This window comes from Brassica rapa, chromosome A09, assembly GCF_000309985.2.
Source record: "Brassica rapa cultivar Chiifu-401-42 chromosome A09, CAAS_Brap_v3.01, whole genome shotgun sequence".
NCBI lineage: Eukaryota > Viridiplantae > Streptophyta > Magnoliopsida > Brassicales > Brassicaceae > Brassica > Brassica rapa.
Window position 1 is genome coordinate 44,280,869 of NC_024803.2, and position 19,431 is coordinate 44,300,299.

Sequence of the window (19,431 nt, forward strand, 5' to 3'; positions counted from 1 at the left end):
CTTACGAGTGTGAGGGCCCTTATCATCATCTTCTTCTATCTTCCTCGTGTTTTATTTGTCTAGTTAGAGTACAGCCATGTCTATGTTTATCGACTTCAATTCATCTCAGTCTCACATCCACCTTGATTGGGCTTAGCGTTGATAATGGGCCCAAATGATTTTAAATGTCTTCTAATGGGCCGTAAGAGCAATCATTTCAAAAATGTACAAACAAATAGAACGGTGGATCAGTCATTGTGGATAAAGAACACTCTTCTTCTCCGGAGCAGAGCTCCGTCTCTCATCAATCCCAGCAATGGCGTCCTCAGTCGTATCCTCTTTTCAACCCAGGTAATGCCGACATACTAAAATCCCTTATGCTGACTATGATTACTTCATTTCGCTAGGGTGGAAATTGAAAGTTTATTAGAATGTATCTCTGCCTTAATCTTACATTATCCTGGTTCCAATTCAGTTCATTTATGATTTAGATATCTGGTAGAGCTATTACCTTTATAGAAATGTTTTTGTTTTGTTTTGTTTTGTCTGAAGAAAGATAGAATACTTTGCCTTTGTTTAGGTCATCATTTTTGGGAGATAGAAACGCGTTCAAGGTCTCAACAACACCACCATTTACTCAAGTGGGTTTCTCCAGCAAGACCATCGAGTGCAAGGAATCAAGAATAGGAAAGCAACCTATCTCTGTACCATCCAATGTAACGATCGCATTAGCAGGTCAAGACTTGAAAGTCAAAGGTCCATTAGGAGAGCTGGCTTTAACTTACCCACGCGAAGTTGAGCTCCTCAAAGAAGACTCCGGTTTCTTGAGAGTCAAGAAAACAGTCGAAACTAGAAGAGCTAACCAAATGCACGGCCTTTTCAGGTTGGCAAAGTTTCTAACCTTTATTATATTAACTAGAGATTTTTTTCCGCGCTTCGCGCGGATTCTGTTTTATAAATTTATTTTATTTATAATATTATTTGTCGGTTTTTTTCTTTACATTAACTTCTTGTTTCCAATGTTAGGTTTTTTTAATTTAAATTTATATGTTTATAATTTTTCATTTTTCTTGTTGTAGATGGAGAATTATATTTTTTATTGATGATTTTTTGTATGTGACATAAACTTTTTGAAATTTTAAAATAATGTTATATATAGTACGATTAACACATTAAAGAAGAGAAACATATTCAGGTACATTTTACACAGGTTTTATATGCATAATTTTAAACATTATATATGTATATATTATAAGTTTGAAACATGTAAATGCTTTCTAAAGCTAAATACTTGTTTTGAGTTTACATAACTTATCGAAAGTTTTATCTTTTTTTTAAATTCAAATCACAGAAAAAAAATATCAAAAAGTGAGTATAGATGGGTTTTTTGGGCTTTTAAATCAACACTGAAAAATTACATGAATCAGATAACAAAAGTTTTATAAACAACTGGATAAAATTTGACCGAGCCAAAGATTTTTACACAATATGTTCTTTCTTCTCCAAATTGCGAAGAGCCTATAGGCGCAAGAAAAAAAATCATAATTTTTTTTTCCACTTATCTAACATTTTTTCTCTTTTACACACAAAGTTTATTACACTGCTATAAGCAATAGAGAACTCTATTCATATATGATTTACATCTATGCATTTTGACACAGAAATTTTTTAGCCAACTTTAGTTTCAGAATGGCATAACTTCAGTCATATACACTATATTTTCTCTATGATTCAAATCTTACAATTTTAATATATGTGCAGATTTTCATGTGAAAAGCACGCACGCCATCTATCATTCAACCTATTACTTTTTCCAAAGTAAACACTATAATCCTCGTTTGGTTAGCTCTACAAACTAATCTCTTTGGATCAGTTTACTAAAAAATATGGATACTAATGTCATGAAAGAATATAAACACTATCAACAACAAATATTGGCACACGACTATTTGGTTCAAGGAACATATTCCACGTAATGCGTTTATATCATGGCTGACTTTGCGGAGAAGACTGCCAACCAAGGATCGCTTGAGGCGTTGGGGGTTAAATGTCTCAGGAACGTGCGTCCTTTGTAATCTGGAATTAAAGACTCACCATCATCTCTTCTTTGGGTGTTCTTTCTCTCGCTTGATATGGGAGCCTTTTGCTGCTGAAGTTTGGATTTCTCCTCCGGCTGATCTACACTCTGTTGCAGCATGGATCAATCAATCTCGCGTCAACGCAGATGCGCATGCTACTCCAGTCATCAAGCTCTACTTTCAGTCAGCCATCTACCTGATGTGGAAAAAGCGTAATGCTCGTGTGTTCACAGCTGTCTCCTCACCTTCATCAGTCATCATTGCCTCTCTCGACCGTATGAGGTGTGACCGTCTTCTCTCTTACCCAGCAAGTTCTTCTTTCTCCTCTTCTCTACTTCTTTTTATCTTTCTTGTATAAGACTTTCTTAAGGCTTTTTTTTTACCTTGAGTTGTTATTGGTTGTTTTTGTTTCCTTGCTGTCAAAAGTTGTTTAAAAACAACAGTGTAACCTTTCAGAAAATGATAATCTTAACATCTTACCAAAAAAAGTAACAAATATTGACTTATTTATGTGAATATATATTTTATTTTAAATCATTATAGTGGACGAAGAAAACACTATAATTTGTACAACAAATTTTCTTATATTCACCTCATCATACTTACCATTTTACCATTTTAATTACATAATTTTACATGAGCTTCTTCACCCTCCCCGATTATTTTCTCTTTATTTATAACTACAATATAAAGTTATAAACTGTATATATTATAAATTAATAATTTATTTACCCTTGAAGTCTAACGATTAAAAATATAACATGATTCAATATAGATATATGATTCTATTAATAAATTAGCAGTTACAAATTTGAAATTTCTAGAAATATCAAAAGTCGTATGTTAGTTAATTATCTTCTAAATGACATCTATTTCTAATTTTTTTTTGGATAAGAATATTTTGGCTGAGGTGGATAATTCCAAAAGCTTTGAATTTAGTCCCTTTTATATAGTAGGATTCTTAGAGTCACCTCATCATGCTCACCATTTTACCATTTTAATTACATAATTTTACATGAGCTTATTCACGCTCTCCGGTTATTTTCTCTTTATTTATAACTACAATATAAAGTTGTAAACTATATATATTATAAATTAATAATTTATTTACCTTTGAAGTCTAACGATTAAAAATAGAACATAATTCAATATATATATATATATATGATTCTATTAATAAATTAGCAGTTATAAATTTGAAATTTCTAGAAATATCAAAAGTCATATGTTAGTTAATTATCTTTTAAATAATATATATTTCTAATTTTTTTGGATGAGAATATTTTGGCTGAGGTGGATAGTCTCATAAGCCTTGAATTTAGTCCCTTATATATATATGATTCTATTAATAAATTAGCAGTTATAAATTTGAAATTTCTAGAAATATCAAAAGTCATATGTTAGTTAATTATCTTTTAAATAATATCTATTTCTAATTTTTTTTGGATGAGAATATTTTGGCTGAGGTGGATAGTTTCATAAGCCTTGAATTTAGTCCCTTTTATATAGTAGGATTGTTTACAAAGTAGGCCTGTGAGTTCAGGTAGTTCGGTTTTTTTATTCAACATAAATTTTACCGAATTAACCCGAAAGATAGTTCGGTTTGGTGGTTAGTTTGGCTTTTGAAAATTGTACAGAAGTTTTTTTGATTCCGGTTATATTTTGGTCAAATTTTGTTATAAATCCGAATAGGTTTGGTTAAATTTGGTTAGTTCGATTACGTCGTTAGTTTGGTTTGAAAATTTTGGTTAGTTTGGTTCGCCCTATTATAAACCTTGAACTTTGTGCTTGTTGCTTAGCCCTTTGTAACTGTTGTGTTAGGACGCTTACGGATAACATGGTAGTGGGAGTATCAAAGGGATTTGAGAAGAAGTTGATACTAGTGGGCGTTGGTTACCGTGCTACCGTGGAAGGGAAAGAGTTGGTTTTGAATTTGGGGTTTTCACACCCGGTTAAGATGCAGATACCAGAGAGTCTGAAAGTGAAAGTGGAGGAGAACACGAGAATCACGGTGAGTGGGTACGATAAGAGTGAGATAGGGCAGTTTGCTGCGACGGTGAGGAAGTGGAGGCCTCCGGAGCCGTACAAGGGTAAGGGAGTGAAGTACTCAGATGAGATTGTGAGGAGGAAAGAAGGCAAAGCTGGAAAGAAGAAGTGATCTTGTTTTATGTATTTACAGTTTTACGTCTTGTCTCTTTTCAATGTTGATGTGTGTATTGCTCAAAATTTGCTTAGAAGATTGAAGATGTGTTGTTTTGGGATTCTGGTGATTTTTTAAACTGAATTGTGAAGAGTTACTTATGTGTATGACCTACTGAAAGATGGCCAATCAATTTATTAACATCTTGAACTGAATGACACATTTTTATTTCGAACCTAAGAACCAAACAAAAAAGTGAAGTTTGGTTCGGGTTTAGATACTATAAATTATCCGAGTGGATTTTATACGTTTAAAGCGAAAAAACCTAAATCGAACCAAAAATTGAATGGGTACTAAATTTATATAATATACTCTTTATGCCTACCTATATCAACTATATTTATTTTTAAATAATCAAATACTTGAAAAAAAATACTCTTTACAAATCAAATTATCGAAAACTTTTTTATTGAAATATCCAAAAATTAAAAAAATATCTGATATTTAACCTTAATTAACCAAAAAATTAGAACCAAAATTAAACTCAAAATTAGCTTGGTTGAACCAAAAATCGAAATAACTGAGCTACAACCTAATCGAAATAACTGAACTGCAACCGAGTAAATTCTTTTAAATACGGAAAACTGAAAACCAAATGAACCGGTACCCGCTCTAATTCCAAATATAACAATGGCTTATAAACCGATTAGGAATCAGTTTAACCGGAGGCAAACAAACTCCTTCTCTGCGTAGCTGCGAAGCGAACCACCATGCCTCCGATGAAGAAGGAAGAGGCAACAATGTCAGAGCCTAAAACCAAGTACGATCGTCAACTCAGGTACACACACTACCCTCCTCCTCAAATCACTCATCGAAGGCTTCTTCTCATGAGAAGAAGTAATCTTTTCGAAAAACCGCAGGATATGGGGTGAGCTAGGGCAAGCTGCTCTGGAAGAAGCGAGCATCTGTTTGCTCCATTGCGGCCCCACCGGCTCCGAAGCCTTGAAGAATCTCGTCCTCGGTGGAGTTGGGAGCTTCACCGTCGTTGATGGATCTAAAGTCGAGCTTGGTGACCTTGGAAACAACTTCATGGGTATTCGATTTTACTATTTATAGCCACTCTTTGAGTTTCCTGTAGCTTATGTTGATTTTGTTTTTGGTTTCATGTGAAAGTTGATGAGAGGAGTGTTGGTCAATCAAAAGCTAAGTCTGTTTGTGCGTTTCTTCAAGAGCTTAATGATTCTGTTAAGGCCACGTTTATTGAGGAGAATCCAGATACTTTGATAACCACGAACGCATCTTTCTTCTCTCAGTTCACTCTTGTTATAGCTACACAGGTACACTATTGAGTATTCTACTTGTCATGTCTTAGTATTCACCAGCCAAAGCCTTAATCTTTATTTGTTTCCTTGGGGGAACTGTTAGATATGACTCATGATGCCTTCTATTCAATGTTTTTAGATTTTACCTATGTGCCTTTCCAGGCAAAGCTTTAGTCTTTTTTTTTTGTCATGCCTTGTGTGTAGCTGGTGGAAGATTCAATGGTGAAGCTTGATAGAATCTGTCGAGAAGCAAACGTCATGTTGGTTTTTGCTCGCTCTTATGGCCTTTCTGGCTTTCTTCGTGTCTCTGTTAAGATAAACTACCTTTCTTCACCCAATATTTTCTAATGAAACTAACTGATTACTATGAGTATTGCCAATGGTTAGGAGATTGCCCAATTGAAAATATGCTAAGTTGTATTTCTATTTTTAATTTTTGTTTCCTTGTTTGTTAGGAGCACACCGTAATTGACTCGAAGCCTGATCATTTTCTTGATGACCTTCGCTTGAATAATCCATGGCCTGAACTCAAGAGGTTCACTGCTTTCATATTCTCGTTCATTACGTTTTTTTGGGCATCCTTTAACGACAGTGTGATGTGACATTCTCAATTATTCGTTGAACTGCAGTTTTGTGGAGACTATTGATCTAAATGTATCAGATCCCGTTGCGCATAAGCACATTCCATACGTTGTCATTCTTGTGAAGATGGCTGATGAATGGGCTCAGTCCCATAGTGGTAATCTTCCCTCTATCAGGGAAGAGAAGAAAGAGTTTAAGGTTTAGCTCTTTTATTGCCACTTTACAAATTCATTAACTAGCTTGCTTTCTTCTGCTTTCCTTGTTCTAATCTATATTTATCCTTCAAAATCATAGGATTTGGTTAAGTCCAAGATGATATCTATGGATGAGGATAACTACAAAGAAGCTATTGAAGCCGCTTTCAAAGTTTTTGCTCCTCGTGGAATCAGTAAGTTGATATCTCGTGTGGTTCGGTAACTAGCAAAAAAACTTTGTTGTGGGTCGAATCACAGTATTCCTGGTTTCTGTTATAGGCTCTGAGATTCAACAAATTTGCAATGATACTTGTTCTGAACTGAGTTCAAATTCCTCAGATTTTTGGGTGATGGTAGCGGCTCTGAAGGTTTGAAACTAGCAAAATTGCTCTGCGGAACTCATACTTTCATGTTCTTTTAAGAATTGCAAGTACTTAGGGTTGATAAATAGTGTTCTACTTCAATGAATCTGTATTTCCTTCATTGCAACTCATGTTGATTTGTTCATAATACTTATACATCACCACCTGCAGGAGTTTATCTCAAACGAAGGTGATGGAGAGGCGCCCCTTGAAGGCTCTATACCAGATATGACATCTTCAACAGAGTTAGTGCAACCGCCCTGATGGCACTGAATTTCATCCGCAGTCTATTTTTCAGATTGCTAATGTAGCTGCATTGTTGCTTTTCTACAGACATTACATCAATTTGCAGAAGATCTATCAAGCGAAAGCTGAGGCTGATGTTCTTGTCATGGAGAAACGAGTTAGAAATATTTTAAAGAAAATTGGTAGAGATCCAAGCAGCATATCAAAACCAGCAATCAAGAGCTTCTGCAAGAATGCAAGAAAACTTAAAGTGAGAATACTAAACTTCCTAACAAACTTAATATGTATTCTAATGCCAATGGTCTGCCTATTGGTTGTTTATTTTTTCTGTTGAAGCAGTATCATAAACATATGTGCTTTGTAGGTATGCAGATATCGTATGGTAGAGGACGAGTTCAGCAATCCTTCTGTAACCGAAATTCAAAAGTGTTTAGCGGGTGAGGATTACAGGTGCCAGGGCCTTTCATGGAGTCTGTCCTTTTCATATGAACACTACAGCATAACTGTTTTGAAAGATTAGCTTTCTATGTAGCTCTTATGCTAATATTGTTTACTGTGGCAGTGGTGCAATGGGATTTTATGTTCTTCTTAGGGCTGTGGACAGATTCACTGCCAATTATAACAAGTTTCCTGGCCAGTTTGATGCGTAAGAAGAAACTAATTATGGCAACAAGCTAAATCCTATTTCTGAACAATTGGTTCTTGTTTAGCTATCATTAATATACAATATATTTTTGTAGAGGAATGGATGAGGATATTTCTCGGTTAAAACTACTGCCTTGAGTCTTCTTACCGACTTGGGCTGTAACGGCTCAGTGCTGCCTGATGACCTTATCAATGAGATGTGTCACTTTGGTGCCTCAGAGCTTCATGTGGTTGCTGCCTTTATTGGAGGCATCACATCTCAAGAAGTCATTAAGGTTCATATTTCCTTCTTATTGCCCTGAACTTAATTGCTTAAAAGCACTAGCTCTAAGAGATAATTGAACTTGTTGGTATGTGTGTGTGTGTGTGTGTGTGTGTGTGTATCTGTCTTTCTCTGTGTTGCAGCTTGTCACAAAACAGTTTGTTCCGATGTTGGGGACGTACATCTTCAATGGCATTGATCACAAGTCTCAGTTATTGACACTGTAGAATATCTTCACTCGTTAGTTTTATTATATCTTTTTAGATACAAACTGTTGAAAAGAGAGTGCGTAATGTTGTTTTAGCATATCAGATGAGAGACGTGAGAAAACTAATTGGTTTGGTTCGGTTCTTTTTGTTATTTGATTTTGGATTTATATGCCTAAAGCTTATCCGGTTTAGGTTCTCTCTTTTCCCATTGAGATTACAACATTTCTTTAAGATGTAACATATATTCAAGCATGCATGTATGTATACAATTTACATATATGATTAATTGGAAGTGAATACTGGTTGGTGGCTTTAGTTGGGGAAATAGTAAACATTAAATATCTATAGTAAGGTTTAGACATGTACACCTTACAAATGCATGTGAGAGATATTTAATTTCTCTCTAGATTTCACCGTTGACTTTGTCGGCATCGTGGACTCTTACTAGTTGTCCTAAATTTAACATTCCCATGACCATACATCATGGCTGTAATATTCACATTACCCATGGTAAATGTGAGTGAAAACAAAGCACTATTTAAAAAAAATAAACAAAATAACAAAGTAAGAAACCATAACATTAGAGTTATTAACTACCACATCAGAAAAATTCCAAAAGAGACTAGTTCTGGTTTTATACTATTTCCTGTAATATATAGGATTAGCACTTCTCGGATATTAGGGTCAACCGTCAAGTGTCAAATAATATGGTTTGAAATGTCAACAAGTTTTGGATAATATAGAAAAGTAATTAATGAGCAAAATTAGAAATCGAAAGCTACTGATGAGAGTCTGAGTTTGAACTAAGTATAGTAGGTGTAGGTCTACTGATGAGGTCTACTTTGACTATAGAGAACACAATTTTCATTAAATGGTTCCCGGCAATGGCCCAACGGCCCCAAACGCGTAGAACGTAACATGCATGGGGATCCATATTAATGGCTTCTTCATCCACTTGCTTATTAATGTTTACCACTCTTAAGATTCATCTAATCTACTATAAAAGGCAATGTTTAGTTCCAGTACCTGATACTACAGGAAAAAAAAGAGAGGAGACATTACAGTTTCTTTCTCTTAGGGATGGAACTCAAGAGTGTTACATGTTTGATTCTTTCTTTAGTTTTGCTTAACTTGAGTGTGGAATGTGTTCTTGGGGATGGGTCTGTGGTGGGTCCTGTGAGGTTTAGGGACGATGATTGTAGGTGGGGCCGGAGGTGTGGTGGACGTGGCCGGTTTGGACGCGGTGGTGGTGGAGGTTTTGGAGGAGGTGGAGGTAGAGGTGGTGGTGCAGGGCACGGTGGAGGTTTTGGAGCTGGCGGTGGAATTGGTGGCGGAGCGGGAGGGGGAGTTGGTGGTGGAGGTGGAGCTGGTGGCGGTGGAGGAGGAGGTATTGGTGGTGGCTCAGGTCATGGCGGAGGATTTGGAGCGGGAGGAGGAGTTGGTGGAGGAGCTGGTGGGGGAATTGGTGGTGGAGGTGGAGCTGGTGGCGGTGGAGGTGGGGGTATTGGAGGAGGTTCCGGCCATGGTGGTGGGTTTGGAGCTGGAGGAGGAGTTGGTGGCGGAGCCGGTGGAGGATTAGGTGGTGGAGGTGGAGCTGGTGGTGGTGGAGGAGGAGGTGTTGGAGGTGGTTCCGGCCATGGTGGCGGATTTGGAGCTGGAGGAGGAATTGGTGGCGGAGGAATCGGGGGTGGAGGTGGTGCTGGTGGCGGTGGAGGCGGAGGCGGAGGTATTGGCGGTGGTTCCGGCCACGGCGGTGGATTTGGAGCAGGTGGAGGTGTTGGTGCAGGTGGAGGAATTGGTGGTGGTGGAGGAGCTGGCGGGGGTGGAGGCGGTGGTGTTGGGGGAGGATCCGGCCATGGTGGTGGATTTGGAGCGGGAGGAGGAATCGGTGGTGGTGGAGGAGTTGGTGGTGGAGGTGGTGGCGGCGGTGGAGGCGGCGGTGGAGGCGGTGGTGCTGGTGGTGGATCTGGTCATGGTGGTGGTTTTGGAGCTGGAGGGGGAGTTGGTGGTGGAGCGGGAGGAGGAGTTGGGGGAGGCGGTGGTCTAGGTGGTGGTGGCGGCGCTGGTGGAGGTCATGGGATAGGACATGGCGGAGGAGGAGGCTTTGGGATTGGAATAGGAATCGGTGTTGGGGTTGGTGGAGGCTCCGGTCAAGGTTTTGGCAGCGGAAGCGGTAGTGCCGGTGGCGGGCACCGTTAATCAGAACTCTTATTAACACTCTCGCGTTTTAGTGCACTCGACAGTTCAACTACTACGACGTACTTGTGATTCTACTTTTGTCATGCATGAAAACAAAGCAAAATGTATGCTAAACTTAACATTTAGACCAAAAAAAAAAAATGTATGCTAAATCATTTTTCATTTCAAGATGTGTTTTCTTTTATTTTTGTGTAAGAATGTTTTGGGAAAACCAATAAAAATATTGAATATGGATTAATCTTTTTTGTTTTTACAGCAAATACGAAGTGATCTAATTAGTTCTGCACTTATATTCAATATTATAATAGGAACAGCATTTTTGGCCTAGTTTCTAAACGGAACACATCAAACATTTTTCCACAATTTATTTCTCTCCGAAGTAATATACGACTTTACAATGAATAAACTCGTTTTACATGTAGATAGGCCCATCTGCTTCAGATTTGAGGTCCTATCGTCAGATATATCTCCACCTAACCAACATTATACGAAACTTAACTTTTATAGCAACATGGCTACCAATATTTAGTCAATTTACTGCAGGAAATCTGATTTTGGTCGAGATCAACATGTCTAACGTTCACAACGTTAACACATGTAAACTTCCTTATAAATCATGCATGAAATAACTCTTTTGTTGTCAAACTATTTGGGTTCATATCTATGACCCGTTGTTGTCCTCGATGATATTTAGAAATCAAATCCTGAAGCCAATCCACGGGGTGGTAACCTCAAGATAATATATTTTAGTGGTGTTTTTGGCCTTTTGATATATCTATGTCATCATGCTTCAACCGCCTATACATATCTTTCTTCTTCTCTTCCAATACTTAAAGACTAACACTCACACATGAAATAACACCTTATGGTTACTTCCAAGTTTCCAACAGTAAGAACATCAACCAAATCAAATGCTAAATCTTTCATCGATTGAAAGGAGGAGGCCATTTGGAGAAAGGAACAACGTGTGGAACATTTTTTCATGTGTAACATTAGTAATGTGAACTCATATATCTAAACAAATGGAGGACTGACCAAAAATTATTTTAACGATGTAAACTATAGAAACTTTGATTTTTTCCGTCTTGTAAAGAAAGATGTTTTTTTTTTAAACCAAAACTTGCAAATATGTTAGCCTTTCTATTTCAATAAGATTTATGTATTTACAAATGCAAAAATAATAATATTGTTGTATAGTCCATGTAGGTATAAGAAAAGAAAGAATGAATTAGTTAAGCTGGAATATATGGTTTTAAGATATCTTTCCAATTTGTGCGAAAACTACCAATAGTTATATAGTTTTCCATTTATTTGTGTATGTGGTTTTGACCGCGAGTTGATTGGATCTTTGGTTGTTAGCAATACTCGGAGCTCGCTACTTTGAACTGTGAAACATATTTTTTGGTCGGAATGGCTGAACTTCCCAACAGATCATGTTTTTATTATCAGTTTATCTCGTTCCGATTGAGCCTGTACGAGAGTTAATTGACAAAGCGTGCTCCAACAATCATTTTTTGCAACTGTTTATATGTCATCACTTACTGAGTCAGTTTAGGTTTGGATTAGGTTACTAATATCCGGTTCAGGTTTGGATTGGATGGGCCAGATTTCTTACATCCCCAAATCCACTAGATTGGTCCAGTGTCATATACTCACTCATTCATGGTTGGCAACATTCAATAATCATAAAATAGTATTAAATCAACCGCAAACTATGAAAATAGACATTTAATTCACAATATAACTGACCATCACGATCATTTCAACACTTGACATGATGAGATGTTGTGAATTTTGAATTAAACATAAGATATATTAGGCTGTAAATATGCTATGCCACTAGACCAAGGTCGTTTTCACAAGTAAAAGCGACTTAAAATCGTAGATAGGTTATATTTTATAAGTGATAATCATGACTTTTAATTAGTCTTTGAAGAAATAGAAGGCAGGTTTTTTTCCGGTCTCATTTCTCAAAAGGTCAATAGAAAAATTAAACTTTATAAGTCACTTTGTCTCTTTGTATTTGATATTCTTGATTATGATATTTACACCAAAATCATGTCGCTATTCAAAGCTTCATCATTCTGCATACGAACACTTTTCACCTTAAAGCTACATTATACTCACGCGTAGGTAACAAACTCTGATATGTTTAAAGAAAAGTTTTACGTTTCACATGTGAAAATTAATAAGAAATCAATAGGGATCACTATATTTTTGGCACTTCCACATTTATGGACACGTACTGGTGATATTTTTTTCCTTTTGAGTTGAATTTCAAATCGTTGCATCTATAATCAATAGTCACTTTTAAAACCGGCCATTTTTAGGTGGGAAGTGGGGTTCATCGTTCACCATTGTATTTATCATTTTCTCTCCATTACAAATTACTGTCAGTTCCACAAATATTTTTCCTCTTAAAATAAAAATAAAAATATTGTAGAATATTAAATTGGTTTATAGATCAACGTATACCACTTGCACATATGGCATGTTGTTTGTTTATCCGGAAATACATATCGATTATCTGAGTGTAAAATGTATATACAACTGTAAATATTGATGTATAAACCAATCTAATATATATATATATATATATATTTCTAGTTTTTATAAAGCTAAAATGATACTAATTGACATTTTATCTTTTGTTAAAATTATATAGTTGTAAAAAAGAGAGTAAAAGACACGTTAACATAGCAATAATATAGTACGTCAGTTTGTAGTAAATGTTGTGTTACCATTACCATTTAGACTTTGCTATGGTAGAATGCTTGTGTGAGATTTAAAAAAAAAAAAGTAAAATGAATGTTGTGGGAAAAAATAAAGAAAATTTAGTAGTTCGCATTAAATATTACTTATACAAATTAATGTTGACAAAGAAGAAACTTTATGAAGTGGACCATGTATGTTTACACACCTAAACCAAGTTGATTTGGTCTAGTGGTATAGGAGCTCCAGATGGAGTGCCCGCCCCTGGGTTCGAGCCTTGGCCACTGCAGAATTTATATATGGGCTGCAGCATCCGAGACCGAAGACCGTTACACGGTGAGCCACATGGTGACGCCCTGGCAGCGTCCTTGCTCACTTCGGTCTCTAGTCTGGACCACCTCGGTAGGACCAGAATACTCGGTCAGCAAAAAAAAAAAAAAAAAAAATGTTTACACACCTAGTTCTCTAAATAAAAGGCAAAACATAAACGCTCTTAACAACACATATGGAAGTTTGTGCATCACAGCTTCTTGTTTCTCATAATCATACCCTCTCTATCTCTCTCATAACAAGAAAAAGTTAGAATATGAATCCAGGACGTCTTCTTTGTTTCATTGGTTGTATCTTCCTCGTTGTCTCATCTGAAGCTTCAAGAATTCACGTTGAAAGAAGACGCTTCTCCTCCAAACCTTTATCTAGCCAAGAAAGAGGGTTTCTCCCTTCTCAACCCACCCTGCCTGTCATCTGCGCCGGAGAAATTTTACCGGAGAAACGGAAGGTGAAGACGGGATCAAATCCTTTGCACAACAAGCGATGAGGAAAAGTCAGATAATTAGTTTCTCTAAACACTTTTATATCTCTCTCTTTGTCTTCTTAACCACATAGATATATATCACATATGTATATCTACTACACATAATATACATTAACGTAGGGTTTATCCAATCTTTTTGTTTCTCTTCTCAATACTTAGATGTTTATAAGATGATAGAGCGTGAGATAATCAATATTTTACATCCAGCTTTAGTTTCATCGTGTATATTTTTTCAGTTGAAGAACAAATGTAATGGGTTAATTAGCAAAAAGTGTTTCAAAAAAAAAGTGTTTCAAAAAAAAAGGGTTAATTAGCAAAATAAAATAAAATGTAATGGTTATCTCGTCGGATTGACTAAAAACGTAATTAGCCGATTCTCTTATAAAGTTTCTTGCTGTTGACGTAAATAAATAATAATTCAACTTTCGACATGGGACGACGCCGTTGCGTTTGCGTTAAGGCGTTAGTGCAGCTGTGATACTGGTTAAAGAGATGTAGAGCGGTGGACTTAACATCACTCAAGTGGTATTCAACAGTTTTATGATGCATTGAGGATTTATAATGTGATGGAGAAGAAGTGGTTTCAAGCTGATGTCTTTAGTTATAATAACTTCACAAGTTTGTTAAAGGCAAAGCAGTGATCGTTCAGGATGATTGATAGAGACGTGATACTTATACTAATTTGATCAATAGTTACTCCAAATAAGGTTAACTTTAAGGAGGCAAAAAGAACACATTCAAAGTGATTGGCATCAAGAGATAACACCAACCTAATGTTCTCTCACTGGCAATGTGATGATCAATGCCTACTGCAAACAGATGAAAAGTAGAACCCTTAAGAACTTGGGTAAATGCTTTAAAACAGATGCTTTGCATCTTCATCTTTTTGCAACAGAGTTGCCGACAAGATTTGTATTTATATGTTGACCACTGACTTCTCTACACACAATTAAATGGTCCGTGTTTTGCCCCTAGTAAGCGCTACCTATCTTGTTCGGAATATAGATTGTGAGCCACACATTGGAAATTTCCACAATTGAAGAGTCAAGCAACGTAACTTTAACTCTTATCATTTAACTCTTATCATCGTTATGCTTTAGACTCTCTCTATATATTAACTTCGTTGGCTACAAAACCAAATCAAACATACCAAGTTTCTTCTTCAATATCTTTGTTTTGTTTCAAATCTTTATTTTCCAAATGGTGAAACCGTGTCTCCATGTTGATTCCATCTCCTCTTTCTTCTTCTGTCTCTTGGTCTCCAGCTTCTTTGTCAGAAGTCTTGTGTCTCTCCCCTCTCCTCGTCCTGACCAAATTGAGATCCTTATGGCATTTAAGAACGAGTTTCCAATCCTCAAATGCGACTTCAGTAAGTGGCCTGACTCAGAACAAAAGACAAAATCTTGGACCAGCAAAGACGTTAAGTCCTTTGATGGGGTTGTATTTGATAGCGAGACCGGTGTAGTGATGGAACTACATCTAGGTGGTGCATGTCTCAGTGGCAGTCTCAGTGCTAATAGTAGCCTTTTCAGACTCCATCACCTCAGGTACCTTGATCTCTCTTCCAACTACTTTGACTCCTCATTCCTACCCGAACTTGGAAAACTCACAAACTTAGAGATCTTGTATCTTTCTGATATGGGCTTAGCCGGTGAAATTCCATCCTCATTCAGTAGCCTAAACCGTCTAACCAAGTTGCAACTTTCCGGTAACGAGTTTATTGGCAGTTTTTCCCCTCTTTTCAATCTATCGAAGCTCTCTTCTTTATTTCTTGGTAATAATCTCTTTTCTGGAAACATTCCATGTCCTCTACTCAATCTATCGAACCTCTATGTTTTATATCTTTCCAATAATCTCTTCTCTGGAAACATTCCATGTTCTCTACTCACCCTTCCTTCCCTGTCAACTCTTGATTTGAGCCATAACCATCTCATCGACTCTCTTGAAACTATGAATTGCTCTTCATCATCTAATCTTGAAAGGTTAGACCTTAGCTATAACCGTCTCAGTGGTCGAATCCTAGAGCCTCTCTCAAAATTAACCAACCTCCAAGAACTCTACCTATCTTTTCAGAACACAACCGACCCAATCAACTTCATCTCCTCCTTGGGCTTCAAGTCTTTAGAGTGGCTGGATCTTTCCGGACATGCTATATCAAGGCTTAATCTTGGATCACCAAATTTGAAGGAACTATACTTGGATAACTGCAGCCTCAACGAGTTCCCCACATTTATTAAAGACCTACAGAAGCTGGAAACTTTGGACATGGGAAACAATAGACTCAAAGGAGAAGTGCCTAAATGGTTGTGGAGTATGTCTTCTTTGATTGAATTGTATCTGTCTCAAAACTCCTTCGATAGCTTTGAAGACAAGACAGAAATGCTTCTCAATTCGTCGCTTACCCTATTAGATCTGAGGTCAAACGCTTTTCGAGGATCTCTTCCTATTATTTCACCGTGGTTGATAGTCATGCTTGCATCAGATAATAGTTTCACAGGAGACATACCTCTTTCATTGTGCAATCAAAGATTCCTACTTGTCCTTGATCTAGGGCACAACAATTTCAGTGGTTCTATTCCCTCATGCTTGATTAATTCATTTGTACAACAACTGGATCTCCATAACAACAATCTCACAGGGAGACTTCCCGACATACTCGACAAAACTGGCTCACTAGTAACACTTGACGTTAGGCATAATCAAATAACTGGGAAGCTTCCAAGGTCTCTTACCAATTGCAAATACCTATATGTTCTAAACGTGGAGGGCAATAAAATCGTGGACACCTTTCCGTTTTGGCTGAAAGAACTACCGAACCTAAGAGTCATGGTCCTACGGTCAAACATGTTCCATGGTCCACTCTATTCTCCTCAACATCCTCTATCATTTCCACAACTGCAGATGATTGACATATCGCGTAATAAATTCACCGGAAAACTACCACATGATTACTTTGTCAATTGGAGCACAACTTTGATCAGTCCTCAAGAGGAAACAAAGCCATATTACATGGGAGGGTCTACCATAGTCCGTTATGACTATTACCCTTCTATGTATCTGAGGAACAAAGGAATAAACATGGAGCTGGAAAAGATCCTTGATACCTACAGAGCCATTGACTTCTCAGAAAACGAACTTGGAGGACAGATTCCAGAATCTATAAGTCTTTTGAAGTCGCTTATTGTGCTCGACCTATCCAGCAATGATTTCAGTGGTCATATTCCTTCCTCTTGGTCTAATCTCACGAGCCTCGAGTCTCTAGACCTATCTCGGAACCAACTGTCTGGAAAAATCCCGCAGGAGCTAGCAACCCTCTCGTTCTTGGAGTACATCAACGTTTCGCATAACAAACTCACGGGCCAGATACCACAGGGTACACAGATCGTAGGACAGAGCAAATCTTCTTTTGAAGGGAATCTCAATCTTTGTGGTCTTCCTCTTGAGAAGAGTTGCTTTGGGGACAAAGCACCATCAACACCAGAGGCACAAGAGCCTGAACCTCCAAAGAAAGAACAAGTGTTGAACTGGCAAGCAGCAGTAATGGGATACGGCCCAGGAGTCTTGTTTGGACTCGCGATTGGACATGTCTTTTATTCGCACAAACCTGTGTTGTTCTACAAGTTGTTTCGTCTCTGAAGTGAAGTTTATGCCTTTGGTTTTGTTGAAGTAAGTTGTAAGGGTTTTTGTAACCGTTTCGACATAGATATGTGTGTGATATGTATTTTCACATGAAATGAAAGGAAACCGTGCGTAGGTTTTTCTTTTCTTTACAGAAACATGAAAACAGAGGGGGGTCTACTCTGTTCTTCTTGGATACACTTGTAACATTAAGGTTATTGTCCATCTAGCATTAGTATCAGAATCTTTCATTTAGCTGCACAACATATTAGTCTTGTCTGGTTTTGTATTCTCTATTGCTCATTTCTCGTTTATCGTTATTAGATAACATATTAGACTACCTCATTCAGTAAAACCTTTGCATGATACCAAACAAGGGAGCTTGGGCATGAACATAATCCTTTTGCTGACAAAAAATGTTACACTGGGAGTAATGTCTTCTGTTATGATGATCCATCACATTCTACTATTTCCCCTTCTTCTAGTCCATTGGTTTTTCAAATCAGTAGCTAGACTATGGAGATTTCAGTCATCATCAGAATCAAATCCTTTTGCAAACTCACATTCAAAGTTGAAATAATCACATGGGTCCATCTCCGCGAAAAGATCAGAGTATGTGTCTATTAACCCTTGCTCAAACTCAAGCTCCATGTTATCAGAATCATCCCCTTTTTTTATGTTGGATCAACCTGAGGATGTGGATTTTTGGTATCCCCTCCCTCAACCTTTCTATCCTCTGAGACTTGTTGGAAAAGATCAAGAACCTCTGGCTCAAAGGAGTTCATCTTGTCTTCTTCTATTTCCTCTTTTGGTGAGTTTACTACACCTTTTGTATCTCCGTGGCCATAATACAATTAGGATCAGGTGTGGTGTATAAATGGTGGAAGTCTCTGATAACTTCAAAGTCAAAGCTCTGGGAAGGTAGATAAACATGGATCACAGTGTACTCTACAATAGCTACTTTGACAAGCTGTTGCCTCAAAGAAGCCTTAATGTCCAGCTCCTTGAAAGGAGCCTTTGCACCCTGCAACAAAAATGGGAGTTAAAGTAAATACCTTTGGGCATTGGCGAATAAAGAGTTTGAGAGAAACAAGATCAACATCACAAAAAGGCTTGAGCTTATGAATCCAAGGGCCTGGCTTAAGATGATTCTCTATCACAGAGCACAGACTTGTATCTTCACCAACTCTGTGATGGATTGCTTCAACGTCGTCAAATAGAGCAAAAAAAAACATTCTTCTAGTTAAATGGGTCGGGTTCTCCTGTCGGGTCGGGTCCCTTGAGAGGTACTCCTCATTTTCTGCAACCGCGGGTTTAGGTTTCTGTCAATTTGGTTGCTGACTAATTCAAATTTGGTGTCAGTTTGTTCAGAAAGAACATAGCTTTTGCTTGGCAAGTTTGCTCCTTTAGTAAATGATTAGCTTCTTAGTTGATTAGTTGAATGAGTATTAGAGACTATTCTCGAAGATGATGCAAGTTTGCTCCTTTTGTTTCATTTGTAGATGGTTAAGCTTCTAGTTAGTTAATCAGTGGAATGAGTATTAGAGACAATGCTCGAGATGTGGAAGACTTGAAAACTCCTTTTATATCTCAGCTATGTGTTAAGCTGCTTTTGCTCCTAAAAATGCAATCTTGCGGGCATAAGCAGTTTGATTCTTCTTGCTCTTCCCCCTGTCACATTTTCTTAGTTTTGTAAAACTTTGGTACGTAGGTTGCCCCTCCCCCAACTTCAACTTCAACTTGTCTCTGTTTCACTGATAGTATAGAAGAGAATTTGTTCTAGAAACTTAGCTACCTTGCTGTTTTTGTTTTCCATGTTATTACAAAGCGGGATGCCTACAACTTAATCTCTGTTTTTCATTTTCTTTTGAACTGTTTGTTAGATTGAAAATGTGGAAACGACATTTGTCAAGTTTAGGCTGTGATACTGATCGTATGTTTTTTTCCAGGTTAGAATCACTCACGAAGCTTCTTTTTACTCACTTAGTCGATCTTGGTTGAGAAATGGTGCCCATGAAGGGATTCAGGTTCGCCATCACTTTGTGTTCTACTCTTTAAGTTTCTTAGAT

At 37.4% G+C, this 19,431-nt stretch overlaps 5 protein-coding genes and 2 pseudogenes across 6 annotated transcripts; 5 read left to right on the top strand and 2 right to left on the bottom strand.

The window, feature by feature from the left end:
* The first annotated feature begins 74 nt into the window (after positions 1-74).
* LOC103843623 (50S ribosomal protein L6, chloroplastic) lies at positions 75-16,067 on the top strand. 2 transcript variants are annotated; one of them, XM_033280748.1, is made up of 4 exons: positions 75-330; positions 560-862; positions 3,879-4,219; positions 16,057-16,067. In XM_033280748.1, exons 1-3 carry the CDS (start codon positions 296-298, stop codon positions 4,213-4,215), a joined length of 675 nt encoding a protein of 224 aa, XP_033136639.1. In that variant the 5' UTR covers positions 75-295; the 3' UTR covers positions 4,216-4,219; positions 16,057-16,067. The 2 variants fall into 2 exon arrangements, with proteins under 2 accessions (XP_033136639.1, XP_009118616.1); XM_009120368.3 differs by lacking the exon at positions 16,057-16,067 and having other exon boundaries at positions 3,879-4,407.
* On the top strand, positions 4,633-8,296 carry LOC103843624 (annotated as a pseudogene).
* Positions 8,798-9,078, bottom strand: LOC108869705. The gene is made up of 2 exons (XM_018654464.2): positions 9,056-9,078; positions 8,798-8,996 (listed from the first exon to the last, which is right to left on the bottom strand). The coding sequence occupies exons 1-2, from the start codon at positions 9,076-9,078 to the stop codon at positions 8,798-8,800; spliced, it is 222 nt and encodes a 73-aa protein (XP_018509980.1).
* LOC103843842 (glycine-rich cell wall structural protein 1-like) lies at positions 8,886-10,458 on the top strand. The gene is made up of 2 exons (XM_009120622.2): positions 8,886-10,320; positions 10,359-10,458. Exon 1 carries the CDS (start codon positions 9,100-9,102, stop codon positions 10,216-10,218), a length of 1,119 nt encoding a protein of 372 aa, XP_009118870.1. The 5' UTR covers positions 8,886-9,099; the 3' UTR covers positions 10,219-10,320; positions 10,359-10,458.
* Positions 13,436-13,959, top strand: LOC108869706 (CLAVATA3/ESR (CLE)-related protein 20). Its single transcript, XM_018654465.2, is given in 1 exon segment — positions 13,436-13,959. A coding segment is annotated over 1 exon segment (312 nt). The 3' UTR covers positions 13,748-13,959.
* Positions 14,670-17,617, top strand: LOC103843625 (receptor-like protein 54). Its single transcript, XM_033280749.1, has 2 exons — positions 14,670-15,541; positions 15,614-17,617. Exons 1-2 carry the CDS (start codon positions 14,945-14,947, stop codon positions 17,378-17,380), a joined length of 2,364 nt encoding a protein of 787 aa, XP_033136640.1. The 5' UTR covers positions 14,670-14,944; the 3' UTR covers positions 17,381-17,617.
* On the bottom strand, positions 17,365-18,642 carry LOC103843843 (annotated as a pseudogene).
* Between the last annotated feature and the right edge of the window lie 789 nt (positions 18,643-19,431).

Coding starts and splice junctions, on each gene's coding strand:
- LOC103843623 (XM_033280748.1), top strand. CDS start 296: ATGGCGTCCTCAGTCGTATCCTCTTTTCAACCCAG. Junction 331..559: donor GTATCCTCTTTTCAACCCAG/GTAATGCCGACA, acceptor GCCTTTGTTTAG/GTCATCATTTTTGGGAGATA. Junction 863..3,878: donor CAAATGCACGGCCTTTTCAG/GTTGGCAAAGTT, acceptor CTGTTGTGTTAG/GACGCTTACGGATAACATGG.
- LOC108869705 (XM_018654464.2), bottom strand. CDS start 9,078: ATGTCTCCTCTCTTTTTTTTCCT. Junction 8,997..9,055: donor TCTCCTCTCTTTTTTTTCCT/GTAGTATCAGGT, acceptor ATGAATCTTAAG/AGTGGTAAACATTAATAAGC.
- LOC103843842 (XM_009120622.2), top strand. CDS start 9,100: ATGGAACTCAAGAGTGTTACATGTTTGATTCTTTCTTTAGTTTTGCTT.
- LOC103843625 (XM_033280749.1), top strand. CDS start 14,945: ATGGTGAAACCGTGTCTCCATGTTGATTCCATCTCCTCTTTCTTCTTC. Junction 15,542..15,613: donor ATAATCTCTTTTCTGGAAAC/ATTCCATGTCCT, acceptor TTCTCTGGAAAC/ATTCCATGTTCTCTACTCAC.